This window comes from Takifugu flavidus, chromosome 3 (genome assembly GCF_003711565.1).
Source record: "Takifugu flavidus isolate HTHZ2018 chromosome 3, ASM371156v2, whole genome shotgun sequence".
Taxonomy (NCBI): Eukaryota; Metazoa; Chordata; class Actinopteri; order Tetraodontiformes; family Tetraodontidae; genus Takifugu; species Takifugu flavidus.
In genome coordinates, this window is record NC_079522.1 from 1,494,077 (window position 1) to 1,511,995 (window position 17,919).

Genomic DNA, 17,919 nt, shown 5'->3' on the forward strand with positions numbered 1-17,919 from the left:
ATCTCCTTTTAATCTTGTTTTTAAAATATTAAAGCGGTGCCATCAATCTTGTTTAGCAATTATCTGTCACAGATTAAAACACACACACACACACACACACACACACACACACACACACACACACACACACACACACACACACACGCGGAGCTTTCATTCACGCACTCTCCCAAAACAGCACCAGCTGGCTCGCCAAGTCAACGACATAAATGACAACCAGACTCACTTTAGACTCGCTAAATCAATTTAGAAGTCAAAATACTTCTTTAGCCACATAAGTTAACCATTTAATCGACACCGGAACCGCTATTAGCTTATTTTGTTTTGCTTGCTACGTACCAGAATTTAAATCGACAAAAGTCAAACTAAAGTCCGCGCGGCAAAAACAAAAAAAAAACTTTTGAAAAGTACCTTTTGCGGGAGTTGCAACGTTTTTCCTCGGGGTGTTTGTACTCTCTGACAGAAATTAAACGTCTACATTTTACAGGAAACGTAAAATTGTCCGATAAATAATTCAAAACAACATTTGCCTGCCGTGATTCTGCGGTCCACGGTGCACGAGAGCAGGAAGGACCACCCACCATTCACTCACGGCTCGCGACCACAAAGCGTCTTTCATTGTAACCATGACATCCTAACGTCCCTGGGTCATGTGACCAGTCGCCCTGACCAATGAGCGATGCTCTCACTGGTTCAATATTCAAACGACCGGAGCGACGCTATTGGCTGCTCGCGACTCGCGAGCGATCAAAAGGCAGAAGATTTGTTTTTGTGACGCAAAGTAAAACTCCATTATTATCCCCTCCATTATTTCTTTTAAATAACGAACTATGAATAAACTACTATTTTCAGATTTAAACCAGGTCTAATTCTTTATAACCACAGCAATGGTCAAAAATGTAAAATCACCGACCCACCTTTCGTAGTGATGCATTCTTGATTCGGTTATAGAATACAAAGGAAGAATAACCTTCCCGTCACTTAAATATTACCCAAAGTTTTATACCATATAGGTGCCTTGTTGTCGCTTCCTTGCTTCAAGCAGCATCAAACACATGCTCATGCTCTGTAAATAGACCGTAGACGGAGTTGCATGGTCAAAGGGCTCCAACGGCTGCACGGTCACATGGCTTTTCCAATCCCAGGCTGGTGTATTGTATTGATATATGTTTTACTGACATAATAATGGAGATGCACACAACAGATGTCCTTGAGCTGAATTGCCATGACTAACTCAATCCCCAGTTTCTCCAAATCCTCTTAAACAGAGTTAAAAAGACATACGATGCCAGCTCTGTGCCTCAGGAGTGTTTGTGAAACAGAGACGTTGCTGCAGACTGTGTTGTTTTATTCAACAGAAATGCATTTGTTACATATGCTATTGACATTCCTAAAAGAGCAGTGCCACCAAGGAGAAAACCTTATTTCCTTTGTCTCTCGTTATTTTAAATTAAAGTGCAGACAGATGCCCGTTGGAAGTTGCTGGATATGAATGGAAGAATAGACCTATTTGCATTTATTGCAACTAAATGAGATTATTATTGATGGAACATTGGAGATAAAATCTGTGTTTTGCCATTTCCTACAACAAAGCTATGAATTAGTCACATCTCACCTCCTGCTTCTCGATGCTACATATGTAACTGTGTTGACACATTCAAGAGCGAAACCACTCCTTAGGTTGATGTTTTATGCAACAAGGTTATGGCTGAATGTCAAAGAAACAGACGTGACCCGTTTAATTCTGCCTTAGAACTTCAGCCAAACATCATGTTTCCTATCATGTTTGTTTTCATTGGTGATCCACCTGAAACTCTCAAAATGTAGACCTCCGTTCCTAATTAGCACCTTAAAGTCTATTCTTAAATTGCGTTTCCTGATTTCCTAATGAACACAGTTGTTTCGCAGAATTCTGAGAGAAAAGGTGATTTTATAAAGGGTCAATTTTGACTTTCAAGTTAGAACTAAGACAAAAAGACATTTTCATTTTAAAAATGAGCCTTTCTCATTCATTTTAGATGGACATATCACACGTGGCCCTGCTCCTCTTCTATACACCCAATGAAAGAACACCAACATTTGTCTTTTTTCATCAATAATACCATCTGGTAAAGACTTTCCAGCTGATAAAAGAAATAGCAACAGTATTTTTCTACTTCTCTACAGCTACATTTTGATATCTGCAACGCGATTAACAATAATTCAAATTAAACTAAAATCCATAAAATACTCTCATGTTTTTTTAACAAGGTCAAATTTGTGGCAAGACCACAGTTTTTCCAAGCCTAGAGGGCTGATACTGGCTGATACTTCATGGCTTCCCTGAGTCTTTGACCCCGCTCTGACCCCACGGTGCTGCTGGGGAGGCCGGAAGCTGGATCATCTTCTCCAGGAGGTTCATCATGCGCTCCTGGAGCTGCAGACACTGGAGCTGCAGGAGGCTCTGCTGCTTCAGGGCCCGATGGACTTCCCTGCAGGTCTCCTCTATGGCCCGACTGGACCTCTTCTGCTGCTGCAGCATGGCCTGCATCAGCCGCAGCTTCTTCTTCTTCATGGACAGTTGTTTACTGGCTTGTCTTCGCCTGGCCGACGTAGGATGAGAGCTGGGGGGGCACAAAGTGAAGTACAAGGTATTAAAACTGTGATTATAATCCAAGTACTGAGATTAAATATAAAGGAAAGGAACAAAGGTTGGTAACTGGTGCTTAGTATTGGTAACCTTATTGATATGTGACCCCCTGGGAAAACACTGGGGGAACTTAAAATCTTAGCTGAAAATAAACATGAAAAGTTCATCTTTGATAAAGTCCATTCAGCCAAAAAAGCAACCAGAGCAGGAACACCAGATGAGAATTGCAATAATTTGTGGGTCCCGCTTGTAAATTAATCTGAAAACATTTTTTTGATTTTGATTTTGTTCGGTAATCAAAGATTGGTGACCATAATTCAAAATGGCCGCCACGACTAACCCCCCTTCAGAGAACTGTGGGCCCCTCGTGAGCAGCTCTGTCAAAGACAACGCGGCCTCTCGTAACGTGTTACCTGGAGCCCTGCGTGTGTTCGCTGTCTGAGCTCAGCGAGTCAAATTCTTGTTTGATCTCCATCTCATCCGAGGAGCCCGTGTACTCGGGCAGGAACCCCACCATCCCCTCCTCGGTCACCAGGGTGTCGGTGGACTGGGACGAGGTGGAGGGTCCGGCCCCGGAGGCCTGGAATTCCAACGAGGTCACCCGGCCGTTCTCCAGAGGCTTGGACAGGATCTTCTCGATGGCCTTGTAATAAGGCCAGTCTGGGATCTCTCCGCTCTTCCCAACCGTGGCTTTAAGTCTCCTGTTGGAACAAAACTAGTTAGTTTTATAAAAGCAAAAACGGCCCCGCAGCTGGAGTCCGAAGTCGCAGCTGAAACATTTGCCGCACTTGCCTGTACTGGAAAGACATGTTGGTGATTTTCATCTTGATCTCCTCTTTGAAGCGCTGCTCTCCAGTCAGGTGGAAAAACCTCTGGGACATCTTCTCGTAAACCTTGGCGTTCCTCTTGCTCAGTTTCAGCTCGTTGTGGTATTCCTCCCACACGTACAGCAGGGCCTTCATCTCGCTGTCTGTCCAGTTCGGGGCCCGCCTGTGCTTCTCGCTGTGGCCTGGCATCAGGTAGCTGAAACTGTCATCTGCGGCCATTTTTGAAACCGCTCTGTTGGCCCGTGCAGGCTGCCTTTGCAGAGTGGTTTGAAAGGGTTAATTTGAAAGCCTTTTTACTGTTCCAACACGTGTGGTGACAAACACACACAGCCTGGACTCTGCCCTTCCCCCCTTGAGCCAATCTGAAAGAGGACTCAAAATGGGGCCTAAGGCAGGAGAGGAAACCGGTTAAAAGCTTTTAGTGGCGTGTGATGTCACTGTGACATCAAGTTGCCTTGGCAACAGTGAGGGAGGCCCTTCATTTTCCCTCCCCCTGATCCGACCACTCCCATCTGCTCCCCTTTCCGCGCCATGTTGCAGCACAGGCAGCACAAAAAGCTTTTAGCTGAAAGGCGGCGGAGTGAGTGAACGCGGCAGCAAGCGGCTTTGAAACACGAGCTTATTTCTAAATGGGTGGGGGTGAGAAAAGAAAAAGAGAGCAGAGACCACCGGTATGTGTTTCCCAGGCAACCAAGCACCGAAGTTGGCAGACAGCCGAGCCGCTGCTCCGTTTAAAAGCTTTTAATAATAGACCAGATGAAGAGAAGGATGAGTTGTGTGTGTGTGTGTGTGTGTGGAGGGGGGACCGTGAGTCTGCAGTTTGGACCTGAAAGCAGAGCAAAAGCCTCTTTTTGTGTGGTATTTGCTGACATTGGAAAGAAAAAGGCAACTGATGATAATAATAAGAACCCCTGTGATGCAGCAAAAAAAACCTCCTTTCCCAACTGTGGGCTGTGGATAAGAGACCCCCCACCCAGGAAGGATTTCTCCAACAAGTTGATGACCCCCTCCCCCTCGTAATACGGGATCACCCCCCCATTTTAAGCATGCTAATCTGCTATATTACGCCCCCTCCTCCTCCTCTACCCCCTCGCATCTCCTGCAGCAGACGTTGACACAGGAAACTCTTCGTCCTGCATCAGCCCAAGTCACATTCATCTTTCTGAAAATGCCACCGGTTGTTGTTGGCCCCCTCACGCCATCGACCCCCATCTGCTGACCTGAGCGCCACGCGTCAACTCCAGCGAATCCAGCACATCTACGGCTCAAGGCCAAACTCGACGCTCCCGCTATCGAAAGTTTATGTGAAAGGCAGTTTTGTCCTCTTCACTGTCCAATTAAAACAAAACTGGCAAACGAGATGGAGAATAAGTGTTGGTTTCTTTCTTCCCATTAGCCCAACCTTTTATAACCGGGTTCCCAGAATGAATCCTGAAGCTGGGGTCCATTATAATTATGCTTGATTATCCACACACACCTTTTCATTCATTAAATTAGAAGTAATCCAGACTATTAATCCAAGGGCCAGACTAATCTACAGATAAACTGGTCATACGGCCCTCAAGCCTAGAAGTCATTAAATCGGGTTATCTGCAAAAAGGAACCACTGTTAAACACACACGCATGGAAATATCAACGGCTGCCACAGAATAAAGGCATGAAGTCCACTTTCTCTCCTTTAACCTTAGAAAAAATGTTTAATGCAAATTTGTGCACATAAACACACATACAGTACACTTCATACATGAAATATCAGTACCACTTTTTTTTAAATGTCAGCCTACATTAGTATCAGCACGCACGGCTGCCCGTCAGGTGTTAAAGCGGTCCGCGGCGGACCCAATCACAATCAGCTGGTTTCAAAACTAGAGTCTTCTGCAGCTGCTCATGACAAAAATAAAAGTAACATAAACACGAGGGAAAGAAAATGAAGTAGTGTGATTAGCATTTGAGGCTGGTGTGTGCGAGACCACAAAAATGGGAGACGCGAGCCGTCCTCTGCATTTTTGAGACCGAGCAGAAAGAACTGTGCAAGTCGGAGCTCAGGGAGGGTTGACCTAAGCCTTTCATGAGGGGGGGGGGACTCGACTCCCCCTAGCGTAGGAGGGTGGTGGCTGCGGGGAGGTTATCTTATCCTCTATCAGTCTTTAACATCGATGCAGATACAAGAAGACAGAAGCTATTAAATTGCACCCATGCTCTGATAGCAGGACAATTAAGGAATGTCTGTTTGTCAATAACAAATAGAAAATACTGAAAATGTGTTTTTTTTTTAAAAGGAAAAAAAAAGCTGGGTAAACATAAAAAAGTGTCAGGCAAACTCTGGTAGACTACTGTCGACCTCAGCCTACACTTCAGTTTGTCATGCCACACCAATGCGTAGAAAGACACTGTACAAAACAAAATGCAGAATAAAATTATAGATATAAAAAAATGACTGAATGGAAAGAATAACATAAGATATCAAGTACTGATATTATACAACAATTCATTTTCATTAAGGAAAAAACTAACTAAAAATGGATGTAGTTCTGTAAAAGTACCACTAGAGGTCAGCAAATAGTCATGCTCAGATATCCAGTTATACAGTTGAAATATTTATCAGTTTCTTCTGCCTTTGAACTACAAATATTGACCTCACTTCCATCTTCCTTTTCCACCCTCTTCTTTCCACATAGCAGCAGTAGCAGTGCTAAGCTAAAATCATGTAGTTACATTCATGATATGAATCCTCACAGTATACAGTAAATGTTCCGTTTAATCTAACGCTGAAATGTTTGTGCACAGTGCTCCTGCATCTCGCTGGACCAGATGGAAACCACGATTTCCCGTCCGCACCAACTCATGCAGCCGTCAAAGAAACATCACTGCCCAAACCTTCTCTGTAACCTTCCCGTCAAGAGTTTACTGAAGTTGTTCGTGTGATAAGTCGTCTCCTGGTTCTTTTTAGATTTGGAGACACTGTCCAGCTGCGGTTGCCGCTGCAGGTTTGCACGTCTGGAGACTCTGGCATCGTTTGACACATTCTGGATTCAGTCTCTTGGTAAACACTCCTCCTCGGTGATGCCCTGCGCCTTTAGCTCTTCCAGGACATTGTCCAAGTGGCCCGGATCTGGGTAACCGTGGCCCGTCAAGTTGGAGCCAAACTCTGTCTTGTGGTGAACCTCATTCCAGATGACGGTGTCGGACTCGCCGGTGGTGCTGGACGTGCCAACGGAGAAAATTAGCCGACGGTCCCACGCTACCAGAAGAAGCCTCAGAACCTAGAGGAGGAGATGAGAGGCCATCCCATATGTTTAAGGGCATGAGTCAAAGCCCACTTCATTTAAAAATAACTACTAAATGCAAAAGCCTTGTGATTCTGTACCTTGCGGCCTTTCTCGCTGTCGGGGAGGTAGCAGTGTCTGGGGAACCCGCGGGCAGTGAAGGGCTTGCCTGGATTTGGATGCTCTGGACCCTAAACACCAATAACACAGTTCCTTAGATCCTCTACGAGGACACGTCCCCGGTTACTTTAGAAGCAAAAACATCAGGGAGACACTACCTGGATGCCTGGAGGGATATTATAAATGATCCGGATGGTTTTGCAGTCGGGGTGGCCAGGTAGGGAGTGGGGAATGACATGGTACTCCATCTTTCCTGGGGGCTGGTTGCCAGTCTTGACTCCGTGGATAGTCTTGCATGTGGGGCACTGCAGGCTGCCGTCCTTGTTGCCATTGTTGTACATGGCGACGAGGCACTGGAGGTGGTACTGGTGGCCACACTGTACCAACCGGCCCACCGACTCGGCTCGCGAGATGCCTCCGACGCCAGGACCTTTGTAGCCTGAAGGTCCGGCCAGAGCCTCCATGCAGATGGTGCAATCCTGAAGGAGGTCAGGGTAGGCTTTAATTAGGACCGTTCTTTTGATGTGCAACTTGGAATTACGGTCTTTAGACTGCATTCTTAGCTCAAGATCATTCTAAAGAGCTTACCTCCTCGGGTGGATTGCGGACTTTCTGAAGGTACCTCTTCACCACCTCTTCTGGAGTCTTGCCTACAAGAACACAAAACGCCGTTAAAGATGGGGTAAGGATAAGGCTCATAGAAGAAAAAGAGCGTCTCAAACCCACCTTTACGAGCCTGTTTCTTCGTGGTCTTCCGACAGCAGTGGCCCAGACCCGGGACGGGCTTGATGTCACTCTTGCTGACTGGCGGAGGGTGAAGCACAAGCTTGGGGGGGCGAGTCAGGCAGACAGGAAGTCCTGCCGCGCTCATCAGAATCCCCGTGATTCCTACCAACACCCAGCAGAGGGGGGTTAACCTACAGCCCTGCCAAGTGGGTTTCCAGCCATTCAAAGACAATCAAAGTGGTCTTTACCTGCCAGTGCAGGGTGCACAGGGCTGGAACCGTTCAGGTTCTTCACAGGAACAGTTGGCACTCTGAAGAGAAAACAAATTTGTGTTAAGAACTGTGTCACTGGCGGCCAGGTGTCACTCCAACCCAGATGGGCCACGTCCGGCTCTGCTGAGGCACCTGTAAGCACCATATGTTCAGCCCATCCAAGCAGGCTAAGGAGCTTTTGTGGAGTCAGTCACGCAAAAACCAGACAGCTGTTCCCTATCGGCACTTGACATCCTGCCGACTGACGTTTCACATCAAGAAGCACCTCGACTTTTACACCTTTGCGTCGACGTTGCCCGTTTCGTCAGCTTTTCTCAACTATCCCGTGATCACAGCAGAATACAACAATGACAAAAGGAATCCCCTTTAAATGACAGATATACTGTAGTTGTTAGCCTAAAGGATTACAACCTTCAGTATGGAAAGCAAAAAGATAAATGATTTTCAACAGCGCCGACTCCTTTCTCCATCGTATTAAAAGCACCCGACGGCCAACGGTATTAAACTTTTGCTGGTCCACTTACGGTCTGCCAGTTCGGATAATGGTCATTTTGCTCTCTGATATTCCAGCGGCAGTCGACTTGAACAGGACCTGGTCAGGACCTCTGCTGCTCTGCTTGTGCTCAAGCTCTCCGACGTTCTTTTATAAGGCTAATCCACCTGCCTCCATCTGTTGGCTAAACTGCTGCAGGCCGGAGACGCATCACGAGTGGGATTACCTGTCAGGTGCTACGTCACTCTGCCATAAGGTTGACAGCCTGTCCACTCACTTATGTGAAGCTTTGTTATTCTTAAACACCTGTGAGCTTTTAAATGTAGGATTTATAAAGTCCTTTAACTCCCTGCTGGAAGTTTAAATGACTAATTCAATAGAAATTTCTTAATCTAAGAGCACTGCTAACAGCTTGTCTAGCTAGTTTATTCATGTCATTTTTGTCTTGTAATTTAATTTAGTCATTTATAGTCCTGACTGTCCACATGTGCTCTAATGTCTAGAAGGCAGCAGGAAATGTACATATTATTGGATGGATATATCCTTTATCAACACTTTTACAAAAGAATTGCTGTTTAATCGAATTTAATCACATTTTTACAAGCGAGCATTTAGATATTTTGATTTTCAATAATTATAACGTCCTTGAATGAAACCTTATAATGAAAATTCTGATTTGTGTATGTGTCAGACTCATCTTAAGTGTTTTTTTCTACATCAAATATAGACCCTGTCCCGACCAGAGTCCTGAATGATGCCAAGCAGACACGGCTGTTGCTGCGCTTTACTTCTTTAACTCGGATGTGTTTACTAACACGCTAATCCTGCTAGCTGTCACGTTTGCATCGCCTGTAGGTGAACCAGTAACAGAACTGGGTCAAAGCCGGGGGCCGAGGAGATGACTAACAGTGACGTGTCAGTGAGAGCAATATGATCGAAGGTGCGGCAGAGAAAGGGCAGGAAACGACAGCAACGTCATCCTGTCACGTTTTCCTGATCCGCAGCTAATCTGGTAGCATTAGCGCAGCTTCCATCTGGACCACTGGGTGTTGCTGACCGGGGGGGACCCAATCTGCAGCATAACCGCACACAACTATGACTGGATGTGATTCTACACAACATGAGACGTGCACACCTGAAGTCCAGACTGACATAAGGCTAAAAAAGCAAAAATGCTGAAAGTGGATTTTTCCCAGTGGGCAGACAGGAGGATAAAGGAGAGCTACAGGTGTGCATGGGTTCAAACTTTTGTCACAGCTTTAATCTGCAAACAGCTTCTCTGGGAACCATCTGTTCCATTGCACCACAGGTAATGAGACAGTAAGCAGATCAGTTTTACATGACAAAATCACCAAATAACACTGCATTTCCACCACAGCATTAAAGTCTATAAAGGCCCATCCACGTTGGCATGGTCGTCCTCATGGTGTCGTTGTTACAAGTTTGGTCATTCTGTGCATTAAATAGAACATAGGATCATTTCTTCAAAGTACCGGTGTTTTTCTAATGCTCTTCTTCATATAAAGAAGACTCAAGGACTGAGATTTTGCAGACTTCAAGGGTAACTTGTTGGCCAGGGGAGGGCGGTGACGGCTCAGTCTGCAGGGGACTGGGCTGACAAGCAGCGGTGGAGGACATCAGACTTTTCTTGCCATGAAAACACAACTTGGGCCCTAACTGGACAACTGAAGGGTGTGTAAACGCATCGGATTGACTCGCCATATTCAACTAAGACAGGGACCACACTGCCACCTAGTGGCCCGGCATGCCATTTTATTCTAATGTGTTTTTCTTCCTAAACCAGAATCAGGCATTCTTCAAAGGCTAACCCATGCTAAGATACTCAGTGCAGGACGTCGCTACATGCCCCTGCAGGGGCAGTTATGGACACGGGGGGAAAAGATGATGGCAGTTGAAGCGCAACGTTCGGCTGATATGGCCAAAGAACGGGCGAGTGGCCTCACACACAGGAGAGATTACCAAAGTGAGAATATTAATCCCGCTGTGTTTGGTATTAATACCAGGTTTAGCTGGATGACTAATGCGCAGATTGCGAAGGCCGAGGAGCTCTGCAAGGCGAGCACGTGCAGACACTCTACCAAGCAGGCATTCATGTGCACATGTGCCTGGGCACATTATACAGCCTCGCAAACATCTGGAATCCGAGTCTGTGTGTGTTCACAGTGATCCGCTGACGTCTCAAACCATGTGAGCGTTTCAGGCTCTTACAACAGCCCCCAGACATTTTGGTCTTGCCCCCCCAACCCAAACAAATACAACCGTGTGCGCAAAAAGGAAAAAAAGTCAACTATCCATATTTCTGCTTCCTCCTTCGACCCTTTAGAACAGCAGTATAAGAAATCTATTGTCGACACGCAACTGAAAAACTAATGTTTTGTTGTCACGAGTTGCAAAACCAAGGTCCTGTTTTGAGAAGCTGTCACATTCCATAATCATGGAGACATCCCGCATGGTCTAAAGTTATTCCAGATGAAAATAACTGCAGTGTCATGGACACAGACGCACAACTGCAAAGGATTTCCAGGCTTTTCATAGGCAAACAGGCCTGAAGCGTTTAGAAATAAAGACAACAAGAATTTCACTCTGTGTGTGTGTGCGTGTGTGTGGTTAAGTGTGAATGAGGATAATTCTACATTAACTGGTTGCATGACAAATGTCTGGAATGTGAAACACTTGTGAAAGCACAGATTGTTTGGTCTGAATGCTCTTCATTGTGTTATTGACATTTTTTAACCCGATAAAATGAACTTGCCAGATGGATTTTGTCATGAAGATTAAAAGTTTGTGCATGCTAATGAGGGCTGATGTCACATGCCCTAATCAGGGCTTTAAACTAATTAAATTCCGACTGAAAATGAAACTTGCTTCGGGTCTCTGTAAGCGGTATATTGACAAAATTGCGGCAACAAAATGCTAACAGCTAATTCTAATAATGTGATGCTTTGGCTTCACTTTCGAGGGACTCTCAGGCTACTTACCCAGAGGCAATAAGAGCACGTGACTGGGCCATTGCGATGCGCTGCAGTGCTGGTCGGCTCAGCCCAGCAAGGCTGGACCTGGGCGGCAGAGGCGCGGCACAGGCGGCACCCGATGAGGACACGGGACCCAGGACCCGAGCGGAAGGTGAGGGCGTGCAGGTGGAGGAGGCCGTGGAGATCAGCGGTAGGCCCGGAGCGGGAGCCGCTGGGGCGGTCGAGCAAGTGGAGAGGGAGGATGAGGTGGAGGGTTGAGAGGCAGAGGTGGAGGCGGACGCGAGTGTCGTGGAGGGCGGAGGAGGGGGAGGGGGAGGAGGCAGGGGCGGAGGAGGGGGCCGAGTGGAGGAGATGGACAGGGCTGCGGTGGCCGAGTTGAGGAAGGAGAAAGAGTTGTTGAAGCCACCGCCAAAGCCAAGGGTGGCGCTAGCGACGCTGCTCCCACCAACGATACCTCCGGGATCCACGGTGTAGCCACCTGTCGCCCCAACTACAGACGTCCTGTGAGGGGAAAAGGAGCGGGATAGGGCAGGTGGCCGGGGAAGGGTTAACGAGTACGACCCTCCGGGGATTTGGTGACTGCTGAATTTGGGACTGGGCGGCTTGGTCTGCGGCGGTCTCCGGCCCAGAGTTTGAGCAGCCGACATGGCTCCTGCTTTGACGCTGAGCACCAACATGCACTGCTGACAGGCACAGGGCTGCCCCAATGAGGTGATGGCAGACGCAGGAAGGGCCCCACTGGGGTACGCACTGCCATTTCCAGTCCCGCTGCTGCTCATCCTGATCCCCATGCCAGCCCCAGAAACATCCACCCCAAGCAGTCCTCCCTGGCTGGGCATGGACATGGGCCCCCAGGCGTGGTGGGATTTTGGAAGCGGCCCAGACACCAGCGGGTAAGCCAGATCGGAGCGGCGCTGGATGCGTCGGCAACGCTGCGTCTGCCCATTGATTTGGGTCATGTTTTCAAAGTCAATGAGGTAGCAGAAGCCCAGAGGCGCCAGGTCCAGCCAGGACTGCTGGCGGTCGTGTGCGGCCTGGATTGCGATGCCCACCTCCGTGTCGTACGCCGTCCAACTGCCGGTGTCGTTCTCCCACTCCCACAACCAGCCCTGACCCGGTGCTGTGTTCGGGTCGTAGAAGCTACGTCGAACCGGTCGAAGGGTTCCTGGAGCAGGGAGATAGACGACGGAATTTAGCATTTGTTTTCCTTCCATTGAAGTAGTACTTGAAAGAGGAACTTTTCTTTTTTGCTTTTTCGTTTTAGTTGGAATCATGGGGCTTAGTTTGTCAGGATCAGCTGGTGTTTTAATTCACGTGGACAAGTTCATTGCAACTCTAACAAATTCAACATGTCTGTGTTTGCTTGCTAAGAATTTGGGCAAACAGGTTTCCCCTGGTAACAGCACACGCTGTTCTGAATTCTGATTGGCTGGCAGCCTTGATCTGACCAGAAACTGGCTGTTGTTTGCTTTCCCAGGGACTCCGGAGGAACTTAAATGTAACACATCCGAGCATGAAAACCGTTTGAGAGACTGAGACGCAAGAGCGAGGACATCGTTCTTCTAATCACCTTCTGCAGCGCCGTTTGGTGATAACCTTGGACAGGAGTCCATTCATGAAGTCTGTTCCCATCGACCCAGTTTCATCCATGACCTCAGACTTCTGAAATTCCTTCCCACCCTTCTCCTCCCTCTTCTCCTCCTCCCTGTCTCCTATTTAGTCTGGGGGCACCCAGCCCCCCACATTTCAGCTTCTGCTGGGTTTGGAAAACAAAGTACACAAAGGCCTTTGTCAGCCAGTGTTGAGACTGAGGGGGTCTCTGCCAAAGTTAGACATCTGACAACTCCCCTCTTTGCTAGCCCCAGTACATTTTTCTCAAGTACTGCAAAGTTTAAAGGGACTTTTTTCCTTCTTTTCTGCTATCCCTTAAAAATGTGCACTCTGTTTTTATACATACACTTTACTGTGTACCATCAAATACATGCAACAAGTTTCCTCATGCGCCGCCACTTTGCAGATTGGAAGTTGCATATTTGCAGCAAAATGTAAGAAAAGGGACTAAAACCTACGATAGTGTGATCATTTAAAGTAGAAATGTACTTGAATGTGTGGACATTGTACTAATCCCTGCCTGCAAAAAACACAAAATGAATATTAGATCTGATAAATGATGACTCCGTCTCACACACCTCTCTGCTTTTCTTCCAAATCTCTTTTTAAAGTCTCTCTCTCGTTTCTGCCGCACTTTACATCAAACGTGCCCCCTAAAGCGTCAACTTTAGCTGCAGAAGTGGCACAAAGGCGTGAATAGTCCGTGCGGAAATAAATAAAAAGGCCCAGCCACATTGTTCCACCTCTCCTCTCCACTTCGCTGCTCACCTGTGTCTTGTCGGAACTGGTGCATGGAATGCAAATCGATGATGTAGGGCGAGAGGCGCAGGTCCACCTGGCCGAGGACAACGCTACCACAGCGCGGGTCGCTCCGGATGACTGCCTCGATGTGATGACAGACAGCCGGGCTGTAGGGCCGCCAGCGTCCGTGCTCGTTCAGCCATTCCCATACCACCACGGCGGATGCTAGTAACATCCTACCCCTGCAAAGGTGACAAAGCGACAACAACACGGAGGCGTAAATGAAAGCGAAAAGCACCGAGATGCTGGTGTTTAAAGACGCCCTGCTGCCGCGCTGCCGTGCATCCCTGCGCACAGTGGAGCTGCATCCATCTTGAACGGTTTGCAACCTAGATGTGTCCCCTATCAGTGGATATGAACGTATACACGTCTATTTTTGGGATGACACTGCATGCACACTGTACCTTCCATGTTTGCAGTTTGGGTTAGGCAGCGACTAGGTGGTCCTTTAATGGCCCGGCAAGGATTGAGCGTTTTTAGGGCGCAAAAGGCCGTTTAGGATGGTTGCATTTTACTCCCTATGCAGATGAGTGACGTCTACTGAAATCATTTCTCCGGCACAATCAAGTTAGGGTGAGAGAAGAAAATGCAACTTGGAAATCTGCACTCGTGAAGTGGGTGTAGCTGTGGCAGACTGGCTTCGATGCTAATGTCCGTATCAAGCGCTCTTGGAAGGGAGAGTAAATTAGATATTTACCGGATTAGATCGGCTCCAGTCAAACGGCTGCTTTGTTGCACAGTTCGGCTGCTCTGTGATCCATCTGGTCACCGTGAGAACATCTGCTGGCGAAACCCCGGCATTCAGCTGCAGCTAGATCCCAATTCACTTTACTCGAGCTCACTCCTTTGTTCGTCCATTACGTCTCGGTCGTGCGGGTCTTTCACACACCACTGAAAAATAATTTGGCCGGCGAGTATTTGACATTCGCGTGCGTGAACACTCCCACGCCACGGAGGCCTCCCACGTCCAATCAGATGTGATCGAGTGCTCCGTCTGACCAATGACCGACGTCTCGCATCTGGACCTCGCTCTATTGCAAATATTAGCAGCTTTGATGATTTCTTCTAAATTGTCAGCATATTTTTTTTAATTGTGAGACATACTTGAAAACAAATAAAAGAATAACCAACAGAAATAAAATGAAAGTCGTCAAGGTAAAAGCGTTGGAGATGCCGGGGATTGAACCCGGGACCTCATACATGCGAAGCACGCGCTCTACCACTGAGCTACATCCCCATTGGACGTTTTATAAGCATTATAACCACATATAAAACCACTATATACGAACCATTCTTACCGCAAGATCGTAGGTAGTGACTTTCTTCTTATGGTCCGCGGTCAATCTCAACATTTAAGTTAACTTTTACTATTTCAGAGGCTTATAAAAGAACAATTTCTGTTCTTTACAGTTATCACTTGTTGATACTTTTCCTTATTCTCAAGATTTAAGAAACTTATGAATTTAAGTACGTCTCATCTCGTTGGATACGTAGGAAATATACTTTTTAAAAAAGCGAATAATAATGTGCAGAGCTGTAATTTCAGCCCATTAGCTCCTTAGCTTTAGATAAATAAGATCCGTAAAATGACATTAGTTGATTGTTATTTCAGGATTTTCAGGAATACAGACACAAGCAAATATTCTCTTTTTAATCCTTTATGTTAAAAAAAACACATTTAAACTGTTCAATAAAACTGGTTTTTTACTTTACAGTATGCACAGACCTGACTGTTAAGCCAATAAACCACTTTTACATGAAAAGGTTTGAAAATGTTGCGTAATCTTGCACATTCCTAACAACTTATTTCATACATTGCTTATTTACCCCGATGGAGTTAACAGATATGTTGTCATGGGTGGGAGTTTACATTCTCTACGCTGGGTAATGAGCTCACTGTCAGGCCTTGGAATATTTCAGAACCCTCCCTTTTTGTTTCCTTCCCATCTGGTCTAAAGCGGAGTCACCTCGCTCAATCCCCTGGCCTGTTCCTCGGACCAGATGGCACTTCCAGAGAGTTGACTGATATTTATCAACAGTTCAGCACCTCCACTCCCTTCCCCTCCCAATTCTTCCTCCTTTTCCTCCCTTTTCTCCCCTCTCTCTGGCTCATCAGTGAGTCTGGCTTCTTCGCCTGTCTCAGAATCCTCCAAACTTGACTCGTCATTCGAAGAGTCGCCATCTTCTTCCTCTGCATTGCCATCTTTCTTCTCAATCTCGCTCACCTGGCTGTCACCTTTCTGCACCTGTGACTCTTCATCCCCAACTTCCTGCATTTCCATGTCATCATGGGGCCACAGCTGGACTCCAAAACGTGTCCCCAGGGCTCGTGCCACATTTCTCAGCCGGTCCCTGACTCCTCCATCTTTATACACAATGTTCCTGATTGTATATTCCCCATTCGACTCTTTGTTCAACTTCTTGTACAAGACAATCAATAGCACCATCAAAACCAACATGCAGAAAAACAGGATCAGAACAGTCCGAGACATGCTAAAAAAAGAAAAAAAAGAAAATTTGCTGTTAGTTACAATGCAGAAGTATAAATTGTGGTCATTTTATTAATAATAGTCATAGTTATTACAACATGAAATTAAAAGGTGATTTTCTAATACAAAGTGTAATAAATGACTAAAAGTGGATGTTAAATCCATTCATTTTAATATTGGTGTGCATCATCATTTTCTCTTGGTCTAAAGCACAAGATATGAATTTCATTTGATTTTTTCACTATAAAATAGAATTTTTAGGTCACAACAAAACTTTTTTTAAAAAAAAATAAAATTCCACAGAAGGAAGAAAGAAAGTCAGCTTAATTTAGAAAAAGTAAATTTCAAATCAAAATCATTCAACTCATATTAATTAATGTGTTATAAATGAAAATAAATCAGCTAAACACAAATAACGACCTAATTACATTTGGGTTAGATAGGTCAGCACCCTCACTTTGACTATTGGTTTTCATCGATGTCAGTAAAGGTATTTGTATTAAATACAACTTAAATAATTACAAATTCATTAGAAGGAGCAGAAAATTAGAATAAAAACACTTTCGCTGGTATTTTATTCAGCTCCAACTCAGTTAGTTTCAAACCACCAGCCCAAAGTGCCAGTATTGGTCTTTACTGCGCCATTTTTTTTCAACTACCGGTAATGTGATTAGCAACATATAGCTTTCACCACAATCTTAAAATAAAATAAATAAATCTCAATTAAGAAAAATAATCCCATAGAATTAAAAACAAAATTGAATAAAACATTGTAAATGATTCTTCTAATCTTTGTCTAAATTTAAAAAAGGTTTGGACCTGATGCTATAAAAGTGTCAGACTGGGTCCAAAGTTGTAGTTACCTTCGTCGCTGTTCAACAGAAAAATCCAAATGTCTTTTGTGTCACACTTGCAGATTGAATTTTGCAGTCAAAACTTCGAAACTGTCAGTGTATCGGATGGGTTTTCACCAAGACGAGAGCCATCAGGAAATTCAAAATCAGGATCTGAAATAAATATGAACAGAAAGTTGGTGAAATGGAATAAAAAACACATTATCATCTTCTTAGAACAATAACCTCACCTTCCTTCAAAACATGGTCCAAAATGATAACTACCAGCTGCTCTACAGTCTTATAATTGCTAAAATCATAGATAGTAACAGGAAGTGTGCATTCTGCTTTATCTCCGTCTGTAAGATGTGTGCGCTGCAGTGACAGGAAGCTAGCAGACCACTTGCTGTACTGCTGATTTCCTGTTAAGAGCAGCATCAGCAGCCTCACACAAGACGTTTATTTTCTAGATTAATAGTATTTCACCAAAATAAAAATAAGTTGTCTGTGAAGCTCGATAATTTCACTAATCACACTTTCAATAAATTCAATCACCTGAAAAACCTTGCTTCACTTTGCTTTGAAGGTAAATTAGTCAACAAATATGCAAATGAAGGGTTAAAATGTTGGAAAAGTGTGCGAGGTTTACCTGTTGTCTGCATGAGAAAAGTCAGGAAATGAAATTTTGTGGTCCAGGGCGGCTTAAAAGTCTTGCAAGTTGGACCCGGCGGCCGTCTGAACAGAGCTGCACGTGAAGATTGAGTGATGAAGGAAATGTGGTGAAGAGATCTTGCCGAGGGTGTGACGACAAACAAGAAGTGCAGTCTATTAATGGAAAGATGTGCATTTGAATATCAAC

At 45.5% G+C, this 17,919-nt stretch overlaps 3 protein-coding genes and 1 non-coding gene across 6 annotated transcripts; all 4 read right to left on the reverse strand.

Moving 5' to 3' along the window:
- Positions 1–1,331: 1,331 nt before the first annotated feature.
- On the reverse strand, positions 1,332–4,214 carry msantd1 (Myb/SANT-like DNA-binding domain containing 1). The gene is made up of 3 exons (XM_057028172.1): positions 3,422–4,214; positions 3,043–3,330; positions 1,332–2,603 (listed from the first exon to the last, which is right to left on the reverse strand). Exons 1-3 carry the CDS (start codon positions 3,673–3,675, stop codon positions 2,312–2,314), a joined length of 834 nt encoding a protein of 277 aa, XP_056884152.1. The 5' UTR covers positions 3,676–4,214; the 3' UTR covers positions 1,332–2,311.
- Positions 4,215–5,124: 910 nt separating this feature from the next.
- Positions 5,125–14,694, reverse strand: dtx4a (deltex 4, E3 ubiquitin ligase a). 2 transcript variants are annotated; one of them, XM_057026288.1, is made up of 9 exons: positions 14,436–14,694; positions 13,706–13,920; positions 11,333–12,491; positions 7,817–7,878; positions 7,569–7,730; positions 7,431–7,492; positions 7,001–7,321; positions 6,824–6,913; positions 5,125–6,719 (listed from the first exon to the last, which is right to left on the reverse strand). In XM_057026288.1, the coding sequence occupies exons 2-9, from the start codon at positions 13,911–13,913 to the stop codon at positions 6,489–6,491; spliced, it is 2,295 nt and encodes a 764-aa protein (XP_056882268.1). In that variant the 5' UTR covers positions 13,914–13,920; positions 14,436–14,694; the 3' UTR covers positions 5,125–6,488. The 2 variants fall into 2 exon arrangements, with proteins under 2 accessions (XP_056882268.1, XP_056882269.1); XM_057026289.1 differs by lacking the exon at positions 14,436–14,694 and adding an exon at positions 14,143–14,302.
- Positions 14,695–14,903: 209 nt separating this feature from the next.
- Positions 14,904–14,975, reverse strand: trnaa-cgc (transfer RNA alanine (anticodon CGC)). Its single transcript has one exon. It is a non-coding gene; the product is annotated as a tRNA-Ala (tRNA).
- A 405-nt stretch (positions 14,976–15,380) lies between these two features.
- si:ch211-119e14.1 (uncharacterized) lies at positions 15,381–17,870 on the reverse strand. Of its 2 annotated transcripts, none has more exons than XM_057026291.1 (3): positions 17,710–17,870; positions 17,091–17,234; positions 15,381–16,231 (listed from the first exon to the last, which is right to left on the reverse strand). In XM_057026291.1, the coding sequence occupies exon 3, from the start codon at positions 16,228–16,230 to the stop codon at positions 15,691–15,693; it is 540 nt and encodes a 179-aa protein (XP_056882271.1). In that variant the 5' UTR covers position 16,231; positions 17,091–17,234; positions 17,710–17,870; the 3' UTR covers positions 15,381–15,690. The 2 variants fall into 2 exon arrangements, with proteins under 2 accessions (XP_056882271.1, XP_056882272.1); XM_057026292.1 differs by lacking the exon at positions 17,710–17,870 and adding an exon at positions 17,312–17,462.
- Positions 17,871–17,919: the final 49 nt, after the last annotated feature.